General features: G+C 37.8%; 1 protein-coding gene across 4 annotated transcripts in view; it reads left to right on the forward strand.

Annotated features, from left to right (window-relative positions):
- smap1 (small ArfGAP 1) overlaps nucleotides 1-12,843 on the forward strand; it is a 168,093-nt gene that overhangs the window by 136,713 nt on the left and 18,537 nt on the right. For all 4 annotated transcript variants that reach the window (XM_065296649.1, XM_065296650.1, XM_065296652.1 and 1 more), the window contains 2 exons: nucleotides 4,819-4,897; nucleotides 10,009-10,127. In XM_065296649.1, the coding sequence (XP_065152721.1) occupies nucleotides 4,819-4,897; nucleotides 10,009-10,127 (198 nt within the window). The remainder of the gene's footprint in view (nucleotides 1-4,818; nucleotides 4,898-10,008; nucleotides 10,128-12,843) is intronic.

Consider the following 12,843-nt stretch of genomic DNA (forward strand, 5'->3'; position numbering starts at 1 on the left):
TGTTTAAAGGCACAATATGTAACTTTTTCTAGGGCACATTTTCAAAGGAATAATGAAGTAGAATGGAGATGTGCTTTACGGTTGCACACTTTGGATGTGCGCACATACAAATCTTCTTATCTGTTTCACGTCATCTTATGTTCAAAATTTAAAATGCGTGCAAACCCTGTGCAAATAATAAACTTTCGTGACTGTGCCCGATCAGGCTAGTGACCGTTCTGTCAACTGGTCCGAGCATTGTTCACGCTAGTCCCAAGCCATTGGGTTTCCTTATTGTCGAGCCCATGCCAGAATTTCTCTAGATTTAAAATCTGTAATAATATTTGGGATAATGTAGGTACACAACTGCTTGAAATATCACACTGTGCAAGTGGTCTTTGGATAGTACAAAAAGCTTTTGTATTACATGTGGCTTTAAAGGTACAATTTGTAAGATATTTGCAGTAAAATATCCAAAAACCACTAGGGCAGTGTTATATATTTTATCCAGCTGATTACTAACAATATCTCTAATGTTTTTAACTACTTGTAAATTATGAGAAAATTGCAATTCTAAAAAGTGACACGGGGCAGTGCAGATGTTAATATCCATGTCAGGGTTGCCAGGTCCAAGAAAAATTTCCAGCCCAATGACAACCCACCCAAAAGTAAAGAAAACTAGCCCAATTTTTTATTTGTCCAAACACAGTTGAAAACTGCGGGATTATAACAAAAGGCTGTAAAGTAAACTCTTACTATTCGTTTAAATGTACTTTCCAGATGAAAATTTTCCTAATGCACTTAAAGTGCTCTATTTTTACACACTATTCTGTTCTATATATACAAAAAAATCTACTTTAGTACGTCTGAACATATAAGTGTACCCAACCGTGCCATTTTTGAGACAGAATATGAACTCTGCCCTTTTAACATACTATTTCTGTATTTAATTTTTTTTATTTAACTTGAAAAGATCATACAAAGAAGGGTTCACATGGTCTGTAAATATACTCTTTTAGTATAGACGTAACTTCTTACATAAGATAATTTCTTGTTTCTGATGTGATATTAAGAGCAAAATACGCCCCTCCACTCACTTTTCCACTGACTTCCTGACGCTGCAGTGGTCCTTGTGTTGACATGTATAGCTTATGGGATTAATGCACATTAGGAAAATAAAGAACGTTCATTTTATAAGTCTGCAGATAAACATTTTCGGGGCCGCGGCACATTATAAATCTAACCCAAAAAACGCAACCCGCAGCTCCGAATTTTTTTCCGCAACTGTATTTTCAAAATAGCCCAATTGTGCGGGAAAACCGCAAACCTGGCAACACTGATCCACGTTACCCTTTGTTACCGCCTTTATTAACTCTTTCACCAGCGTTTTTAAAAAAAGTTGCCAGCCAGCGCCAGCGTTTTTCATGATTTTCACCAAAGTTTAATGCCTTCCAGAAAATGTTCTTCTTTAAATATATAAACATACAATAAACCAAATGAAAGAACAGACCCTCTGCTTTCAAACAAAAAAAAACGTTTCATCCTACCTTTAGTGGTTCTTTTGCAATCAGCTTTTGAATATGGGTAGGTTTTTGCAAAAACACCATATTTTCAGCAAAAAGCAGAGATAATTCCATTTTTGTGACGGACTTTTCATAGAGATCCCATTCAGAGCGATCTTTAAAACAGACACGGACATGCAGCAGCTTGCCATAGGGCAATACTTCCGGTTTTAAAAAGTTGCGGAAGGGATGGTGGATAATAGCGGTATTGCGGAAAGACGGAAAATCTCGTCATTGGCGGGGAAGCGTTTTCTCTTAATTGACGAGATATCTCGTCAATGGCGGGGAAAGAGTTAATGTAGAAACCACATGACAACAGTGTCATAGACAGATGCGTAAATATGCGTCTGTTGGGCTATTTTCGCTTATTTTTTGTAAGTTTGTTGATTTGAACACTTAATTCTGTGCTGCTGTGTTAACACGCCATCGTATTGGACTAATACTGTAACATATGACTAACAATTTCATTTTATATCTACAATTATTTATTTTTCAGACAAAAAGTTTTACGCAGGTACTTTTGTGTTATTTTTAGTCATTTACTGTATGGCAATGCTTCATGTAAACTTATGTGTGTCCTTCACAGAAATGTACCATAGTATCTGCAAAAATACCATAGTGTACTGCTGTTATAGAGACAACTGTAAAACCATAATACATGTGACCTTCAGGCGGTGTGTGATTCTTTGAGAATATCTTTGTCATATACATTTTTTATGAGTGGTGGCCAATAAAGATGCACTGTCCTTTTTAATCCCAAAATAGTATTTTTTCATACACATTACAGACAACCATATGTGTGTTATTGTCAAAACAAACTTATGATGATACTGTTTACAGTTTGAACTTTTCACATGTCTGGCTCCTTCAAAGTCAGTCATCCATCTCTCGCTCTTGCACATCTCTTAATCTTTTAATATCCAGAAATAAACATCACAGCTAGTGTTGATGAATGCATCAGTAGGTAGCAGACTCTTTTATACAGCACCTGTAGCTTCCCGATAGGCTTTGCAGGGATGCATAAAGTTGTGAGTGCTCAGCCAAGTGTGTTTAGCTGTGCATCAGTCCAGAAAGAAGTGCAGAACGAGTGGCCCTGTGCAAACGCCTGAGTGCATGCAAGCATCTCCTGTGATCCTGTTTGCGTGGTGCGGACGCATTGAGTGCGAGGGAATGTGACCCAAATGGAATTACTCTTTCATCAAAGGGAAGTATTCATGAATTAGAAATGACCTTGATTGGAGAGGCTCCTGAGACTGAACGCCACGGTTCAAGCAATTTCACACCCATTCACTGAATGCCTTCCCAGAGCGATGGAAGGTGGAAATGAGAGAAAAACGTTTTTGTAGATTTCGTATGTATGGAAAAAACATAGCACAGGGAACAAATGATGTATGCTATACAAGCTGTGCGTATGTTTGTCTTTTGTATTTGCGTGCCTTTGTTTTTTTTTTCTTTGTCTTGTGAATATTTTTTGTTTGTCTCAGGCTGATGTGTTTCCATCATCTGGAACACAAATACATTCTTGATGGATTTCGTCTTCAAATTTGTCCTCAAAATGTGCGTGTTAAAGTCAACAAATAGAAAAGCACCTAAGCCCCTGAATTCATGCATAATTCAGCCATAGCCAACCGTTTTAAGGCTGCAGATTTCCATCATCGAGGTGAATAACAGGTCTGCATCTGTTTTGTGAAGGGTTGGTGTACTTCACGTTCCTGACTGATCATTTCTGTGCTTTTACAAGCTTAAATAAAATGGTCACAAGTGAAAGACTCCACACAGAGTTGTACACAAAGCTTACATGCAAGGCTGCAAAGGCTTTTCACCACCAAAGATTAAGATTCAATTCACTTTAATTCAATTTCCAACCTTTTCTCAAGAGCTTAGGGCTCAGCGATGTATAAAACTGCTCTTCTGATAGCTTTCATAATTCAGGAGCTTGTAAAATTACAACCGATCAATGTAATTTCTTATCAGAAACTGAATTTCACACTTTTAAAATCAGGCATTTTTTGTTAGGTTACGTACGTGTTTTTTTTTTTTTTTATTAAACTGCACCGTTGAATGGCCCTGAATCTCAGGCTCACTGAAGAGCAACAGCGAATGTTCTTTTTCACTTTTAATCCTCTACCCATGATGCACCTGGCTTGACACTTCGCCACAAAACCGAGCAGGCAGATGCTCATTAGAGCTCTTGTGTCAGTTCAATCCTGCCTTTCAATCGCACCATCTCCATCGCTCGATTCCAATCTTTTTGCCAGGAACATTCGAGTAACAATGACGTTAGATGACACATCCTGGCGAATTCACATTTATCATGTGTTTATAAGGCAGAGGTCGAATTCTGATTTGACAGCGCGTTCTGATTCGGTGTGTGTTTGTGTTGTCGTGTCCTCTCTGCCTTTCGTCATCTTCTCCTTTGTTTTCTCCCAAGTAAAGCATAGCACTGCTGTCCCTTCGAGTTTGCTTCTGTTTGTGTATATTTGCGAGTGTGTTTTTGTGTCGAACGAAGTTTTAAAAAGCTTCTGCCTGGCTTTGATCCAGACTTTAACACAGCGCCGATCGATCGGCGGTTCGGGACGGATTAAGGTTCAGCTTTTCAGCCGAGATGGCCCTTGTCTGCCCATCGCAAATCACAGCCACCTCAAGACCATCTTTGAACTACAGCTGTAAAGCGGTGTGGTCAGTCAACAGCTAAGTGTCGTTCAGGTGGTGAACAAATAGAAGCGAAAATATTTAGGGGCTGAATTATACTCGCAAGAAAGCTAGAAATCCGGACGTACTTGCTTCCGGCTATGTATACATACTGTTGCACCCAAGGGCTGTGTGTTTGGTAAAGAACGCCATTTTAATTATTCAAGTGTTCTTGTAGCTCAAGTGGTGGAACATGGTGCTAGCAATGCAACAGTTACGGGTTTGATTCCCAGGGAGTGCATGCATTTAAAAAAAGTGTATGTCTTCAGTGTACTATAAGTTGGTTTGAATAAAGCATAAATATAAAATATATATATATATATATATATATATATATATATATATATATATATATATATATATATATATATATATATATATATATATATATATATATATATATATATATATATATATATATATATATATATATATATATATATATAATAATTTAATTTAATTAAGTAGATAAGAAAACCCTGAATTACCTGTTATGACCAATAAATAATAGTGCCATTATGCCTTAATTGCAATCTTAAAACTGCTTGATAACGTCTCTCTCTCTTTTTATCTCCCTTCATTCCAGAAAAGAGAAGATAACCAGATAGATTCCAGAGCCAGTCCTAAAAAGAATGTTGAGCCCGCCATCGACCTGCTAGGTCTCGGTAAGGCATGAATAATTGATTACTCATCCATTTCCATTGAGAAAAACTGATACTGGAATCTGTTTCTAATACAAGCTGGAACAAAAGAATACTGATCTGCACAACACTGGGACTATCAGTTTTGGCATTTCCTAATCAGGATATTTGTGATATCATCCCATCTTATTTATGTTCAGACTTTGAATGTCCATAAAGACCCTCTAATACTAAAATGTAAATAAGTGTGTTCTGGACCTTTAAAGGGACACTCTTTTTTGGAAAATATGCTCATTTTCCAGCTCCCCTACAGTTTAACATTAGATTTTTACCGTTTTGGAATCCATTCAGCCGTTCTTCGTGTCTGGCGGTACCACTTTTAGCATAGCTTAGCATAATCCATTATATCTGATTAGACCATTAGCATCATTCTCAAAAATAACAATGATATTACGCAGCGCCTGAAAATTGTCCCCTTGGTAACTTTTAAATTTTTTTATATTTTTAATAGTTTTCGGGCACTGCGTAATATCATTGCTCCTCCTGCACCAATGGTACGGCAGCAAGTCGGAATGATTATTACGTTGGAATGAGAGTATAGTTCATAGCCAAATCAGCCTAAAAAAATCAAACTTTTTATTTTTCATCGGTCTTAGTACACGATGTAACTACAGAACAGTTACGTTTAAAATAGGAAACGTATCGAAACTCTTTGGTTATTTTTGAGCGCAATGCTAATGGACTAATCAGATTCAATGGATTATGCTAAGCCAGACCCGGAGATCAGCTGAATGGATTCCAAAAAACTAAAAATGTTTAACTCTAGGGGAGCTGGAAAATGAGCATATTTTCAAAAACAGTGCAGTGTCCCTTTAAGTCGCACCTTCGTGCTTTCAAACTCTTTTGTCTTTATTTGATAGATCATTTGATGAGTCAGTGTATCATGTATTTGTTTTGATTTATATTTTTTAATCAACTGACAGCCCTGGCTTAAGCTGTATCAAAAGAGTTGAACGACTCCAAGACAATGGGTTGATCTCCCATTTGAGACGTTTTTTGGAAAGTGCGTTAGTGCCCTGATAGAGAACACATTGACTGCCATTGCTGTTTAGATTAAGGTTCAGAAAAACACACTGGTTGGTTGGCAGTATTGATCAGACCGGCAACTTGAGCCCTTGAGATGACCAAACACAATTGATGTTATATTACTTTCTGGGAAATGAAAGTTTCTGTTTGCTGCCCTGGAGCTTTCCTTCGCCACTCCATCTTTGTGTTTTTATCGCTTCTTCTATCTCTCTCTCGCTCTCATTCGATATCTCCCACTCTCTCGATCTCAGTCTGATACGGAGTTGTCCGTTATGATGAAGGAGAGAGACAGTGAAGAGACTGAGGGTTGGTGGGAATCGAGAGAGAAGATATACATTTCCGTACACAGGGCCCACCGAGAGAGAAGGGTGTTTGTGTGTGTGTTTAGATGTATGTTTTCTGCTGCGAGGCAATAGGGGTCAAAGCTGATGAAGGGGGGGGAGATGATGGTGTTGAGATTGAGACATGCATCTTATTGATGTGTTTTTGCTCAAGGCTTTGGTGTCTCTCTCCACCTCTTCACCACACCAGCAATGGAACCCAAGTCTGTTTATTTGTCATACCTTTTTTCTTTTCTCAGGTACCAAAAAACATAATAAAAAAAGGTATTATTTACTATTGGACTGAACACATTGCTGGGTTAAAATGACCCAAATAATGGGTTGTTTTAACCCAACTGCTGGGTTATTGTTAATAAAATCATTAATTGGGTCATATTAACCCAGCAATGTGTTCTGTCCAATAGTGACCCAGCCCTGGGTTAAAAACAACCCAGCATTTTTTAGAGTGTACCTGATATTTGCATGAGCCTCATATGGGTCTCTTGTAAATCGGTTATGGATTTTGTTTGGAGGACAGTTTCTGATTTAATAAAAAAAATTTGGCCCTGTGTTTATAATTAGAAAATTTGTCTGTTTATGTGTTTCTGACTTTTTGGTGTCCTATAGTCTGTTATGTATAAACAGGCCCTTCATCATTATTATTTTTTTACATGAAAATACATTTAAAACCGTATGTAGGGGGTTTCATACTGTACAAGTATCTCTACACCTTGGTTCTCTAATTTCTTCTTCCCTTTATTGAACCCCCATCTCATCAACTCCTCTTCCCCACAGGCATCGCTTTTCTCTCCAGTAATATAACTATGAGCTCTTATTCTTATAGATTTTATCAGTCATATAAGAAGCCACCGGCTCTCTGTGCACTGTAACGTGTGAACACAGCCTGGGCTCTTATGGTGTCTTTGAGTTTAATGGAATGAGAGAGCACGTATGAGCGACAGGTCGGCGTCGGGGGTGAGCGGGAGCGTTGGCGGAGTCGTATGCGGAGTGTGATTAGATTTCCTACTCTCTTGGATAGAGTCGATAGGTAGCGGGAAGGGGAAAGGCAAGCTGAGCAGACGGTGTATGCCGCTGCCAGAAGATAGGTCCTTTGTTTTCTTTTAACAAAGACAAAGTCTTGTCTGAACAGGTTTAGCCAGGAACTGGTCATTACTGATTCAGTGTATTTGAATTGTTATGAAAAGAGTCTGTACAGCTACGAAATGGTATCATCAGTGGTTCTGGTTCTGATTTGATACTTCTTTATTATATTCAGTTTTAAGTACTTGATGAAGAACTGTTATTGTTTACTATTAAAAGTGTTTGGGGACTGAAGCCACATTTAAATACTGTATGAATCTCAGTTCACAGCTAATGAGTTTTCAAATCAAGTGGATCAAGATTTTGTGAAAACTATTTTTACAGACATTTTAGCAGTCGCCTAACCCTGTTCATGTGCTTACTGTATTATTAATATACAATACATTATACAGTAGTTTTCATGTTTTTATGATATTTAAAAAAGCAACATAAAACAAATGCTTTTTAATGTGTCTAAATTACATTACAAAGATTAACTGCGATTAATCACATAGAAAATAAAAGTGAGTTTTTGCATAATACATGAATGTGTGCTGTGTGTTATTATTATGTATATATAAATACACAGACATTCATGTATGTATTTAAAGGAAGGGTATCTGATTTTGACAAATGCTTACTTTACCCTATTAGCACAGAAATCACGATCCCACTCTCCAATTAAATCGCCATCCACAGTCAAGCCTCCTCCAAAACACATGAACAAGCACAGACCAGATGCCCATTCACGTCTCATTCATCACTGAGAAAACTTTGCAGTACAAAGTGAATAACATTACAAAAATAACAAACATAAACAACTGTTTTAAATTCAAATTAGACACTGCAAGTTTTCTAAGTTGTGTAGACGTACTAGTTTGCTAGTCATTTTTAATTGCTAATTGGTAAAGGTACACAAACTACATAAGCAACGCACAGTGGCATGCAAAAAACGTTCACAGAAGAGGAGCAAAATTGCATGCGTCCAATTATTGCATTTGGTCCGATTTAAATGATTTGTTGAACATTTTTTGGTCCTTCACTTTTCACAGATGACATATATTTAAAAAAAAATACATTTTGATAACTTAACATTAGGGCTGGGCAAAAAAATCAATTTTTCGATTAATCGATTTTTAAAACGCGGTCGATTAAAAATCGATTCTCAAAGAGCAGAATCGATTTTTTTCATATTTATTTCCGCAAACATTGAACGGAGGAATGGAAGCATTTTAGATTTCGCAAGCAAGATGTGTTGTGGCTTTTAATTTCTTTTGATTAATTACCCACTTGTAAACTGCTGTTCACTGTTCTTTTTTATTAATATAGTATGTGTATTAAATCTATATTCATTGAGTTGAATCGAGAATTGAGTATAAAAACCTACCAGAGAACCGGAATCGAAAATTTAATCGAGAATCGGAATCAAATCGATTTGATAGCTTGTGAATCGAAATCGAATCGATCTGGAACATCTGAATCGATACCCAGCCCTACTTAACATAGTGATTGCTATCAGGATGTGAGGAGACTTTCAACCAGCATATCTAAAGATGTTACTGGATCAAATCAGATACCCTGCTTTGAAGAAACATTTACATCTGTGTAGGTTAAAATGTTTATTTATTTTGTATTTTATATTCTATATTAAATATAAATCAAAAAAACTGTTATATAAATAAAAATTTCTAAAATGTATATATAAAAACTCACTTTTATTTTCTAGGCGTTTAATCTTTGCCCACCACTAGTCTAAATTTTGCAATTTGATTTCATAAAATAATTTTGAGTCTACCCATGTAAAATTCCCAAACTTAGTTTTTTTTAACAGCCTTTTTCATGTTAAATGGATAGTTCGGCCCAAAATTATATTAAACCCATGATTTACTCACCCCAAAGCCGTCCAAGAGAGTATGTCCATAATTTTTCAGACGAACACATTTTACAGTTATTTTAGAAAATGTCTTATATCTTACAACAGTAAAGTTACGTGGTCCACGTCCTTCAAATCTAAAAAATGTGCATATATCCTTCCCCAAAGAAATCCAAACTGCTCCAGGAAGATAAACAAAGGTCTTCTGAGGGTAATCCGTGTGGTGGTGTTGTAGAAATATCAATATTTATAACTTTATAAACTAAAATAACTAGCTTCTGATAACGCCGCCATCTTAGACTCCTCTGTATTCAGGAGATATTATTAGTGTAGTGTACGCATTTTCTTAGTGACGTATGACAAATGCGGAGGGCGTGTATGCTCTCATCTTGAATGCGGACACGACTAAGATGGCGGCATTACCGGAAGCTAGTTATTTTCGTTTATAAAGTTTTAAATATGGATATTTTTTACAACAAAACGGTGCGCATTACCCTCAGAAGGCCTTTGTTTATCATCGTTTGGATTTACTTTGTGAAGGATGGATGCACATCTTTTGGACTTGAAGGACGTGGACCCTGTAACTTTACATTTGATTAACTGAAAGATCTAAAACATTTTCTAAAATAACAGAAAATTTGTTTGTCTGAAAAATGATGGACATATGCATCTCGGACAGTTTCGGGGTGAGTAAATGGGTTTAATATCATTTTTGGCCAAACTATCCCTTTGGTTGAATGTTGTCTCACCACTACTTTTGCCCTTTTCTTACTCAGATGCACCCACAACAGGCAGTGGGGTGGGAACAAGCAGTGCTGCTCCAATCAGTGATGACCTAGACATTTTTGGACCAATGGTATCCAACCCTCTTCCCTCAAGCACCAACACAAACCAGGTACATGAGTGAACTAATGCAAACACCAGTCGCCTATTAAATGAGGTATAGGTGTGCTCAGATTCATGGCATATGCTGGCTAATGCCTAGCAGACCTATTTTTAGGGCACCGCTGTAAATACACAGGAAACACTATTATTTTCTAAGGTTACAAGCCATCCTTCTGTTCCTGCCTGTCTCCATTCAATCCAGCATCTACTGACTAAGAGAGACAATGAAAAGGTCAAGCTCAATTGTTTTAATTTCCTTAGCAAACAAAATGATTAGGTTTGGCCTGTCTTGTTGCGGCTGACAGAACTGATTTGCAGACTGGGTCTTCCTGGCCAAAGGACGCACCATGAATAATGAGGGGATATTAACATTTATTATGGTCCTTCGTTGAGGAGAGTGAAGAGAAGGGAAATTTAATAATGTCAAGGGAAGAGAATGATGAGAACAGGGTGATGTTGGAGAGGAAAGGGAGAAATTGGGTTAGCGAGTGCATGTAGGTCCTCTATCTCTATCAGTCAGCTAAAGGTGATGCCACAGGACTCGGTGGTCTGTGTATTAAAGTCATTACATATGGCCATCCTGCACAGGGACCCCACTGACAGCTTTGTAGTTCAGTGCGCCCTTCACTGGTATTGAAACCCTTTCCGACATTGGGACCAGCATGATCCTCTCTTTGTTTCTCTTTTTCCTCCTTTTCCACACACCTGTCCGGTCTGTTGTCCTCACACAAAACAAGGAGAAATTTTTATCCTTGAGGCCTGAAGCGGTGCTGGTCAAGCCAGGAAAGCTTCGACAACAATGTTTTTTTTTCCCCTACTTAAATCAATGTTTTATTGAGAGGTGTTGTAGAGCTCCTGGATTGGCCTGAACATTTCAACCAGAATAATTGATGCCCCTGTAAAATCAGCCCTTTCCTTACCAGTTAAATATATACACGATGCACAGATATACATTTGTGTGCATTCTGCATCCTCATGGGATACAAAAAAAGATGAGCTAAAGATAGATTTTTGTGCGAATGGTGTCGGATCACTCAGAAAGCACAAGCCGATAGTGTCAACAGCACATTGTCAATCTCAGCTTTGATTCTTCAGATGAATGAAGTGGCAGTAGGTGTGTGAAGAGGGAGGATGGCAGCATTATGCCTTGATTCTTGTTTGTTGTGTCTCTGTGAGTCTTTGTTTGGAGCCACGCATAGAGGATTTGCAAGCATTTCGTATGTTTGAAGATGTGTCACTTATAAAAATTGGATTACTTGTGTGTGTGAATAAGGATTTGTGTTTTTGTTTTATAAGCGAATCGCAAGAACCCTTTCTGTGCATGCATGCATGAGCACTTTAGGTATGCAGGTACAGGGGCAAATTAAAGTAAAAACAGGCTTTGGAGATTAAATCAACATGTCAGGTACTTGACAGTTTTTTCTCCAAAACAAATGTGAAATTTTCTGTGTGAATCAAAGGAATAACTTGCCCAAAAATTAATATTACCCCCCTAGAGAATAGCCAATAGAGACTGGCTTCAAGAGGGAGTCAATCCCCACATTGGCACCATGTTAAACTGCCCAACTTTACAGCAGAAATAAACATGGTACAAAAAGTGTTTTTGGTCTACATGGCTAATTTTGCCCTTCATGACAACTGTAAGCGGGGTGATTTTTTTTGTAACTCATCTGTTTAAATTATATTAAAGTGCACCTATTTTATTGCTCAAAACAACTTTTTTTGTGTATTTGGATATTATTTTCCACATATCTCCAGATTTAATTTCTTCTTGAAATGAACGGATTTGAAAAGCTCTGTGTCCCTGATTGGCCAGCTAATCTGTACGTTGTCAGTGGTCTAAATACCTCTAATGTCAGCCAGAAATGTAATGCTCCTTACCATGTTTGAAAGATTGGGTCACAATGCAATACTGACAGGAGTTAACTTACAGGCTGTTTGTTGTAGTCCAAGAAAAGAGATTTACGTTGGAGACGATAACTCGCATCATCGTTTACTTTTGGGTTTGTACCTTTTGCATATCGTTAAATGCACTAATACACACCTATACACCAAAGGAAATGTAAAATCGTGAATCGGACAATAGGTGCTCTTTAAGCCTTAAAGTTCTGCATAATAAAGGGGCGTGCCCACTTGATTGACAGGTGACTTGCTGCTGCTGTCACTACCGTCGAGCTATGCAGGCATGGTTTTATCAACCAGTCACCTTAGATCCACCCACATCCCACTTCTTAGCTGATTTATTTGCGGTTATCTTCTCGTGATGTGTTGCCAAAATGGCGTTAGCCGGCTCTGCTTATTTTGGGCTTCAAAAATGCTCTTCACAAACCTACGGGTGACATCATGGACACTACGTCCATATTTTTAGTTGGGTGACTGTAAGTTTACTGTAAGTGGGGTGATTTTTGTGTAACTCATCTGTTTAAATTATATTAAGCCTTAAAGTTCTGCATAATAAAGGGTGTGCCCACTTGAGTGATAGGTGACTTGCCGCTATGTGGGCATGGTTTCAGCAACCAGTTACTTTACGTCCACCCACGTTCCGCCTCTTTGCCGAGTTATCTGCAAGTGATGTGAGGTGATGTGCTGCCAAGACGGCGACGGCAGGCTTTGCCTCTTTTGCACTTTAAAAATGCTCTTCACAAACCTACAGATGACATCAGGGACAATACGTCCATATTTTTTAAAGTCTATAGTTATGATGCATATACAACTTGTCATGAGAC

The sequence above is a fragment of the Paramisgurnus dabryanus genome, chromosome 20 (assembly GCF_030506205.2).
Source record: "Paramisgurnus dabryanus chromosome 20, PD_genome_1.1, whole genome shotgun sequence".
Classification (NCBI taxonomy): Eukaryota; Metazoa; Chordata; class Actinopteri; order Cypriniformes; family Cobitidae; genus Paramisgurnus; species Paramisgurnus dabryanus.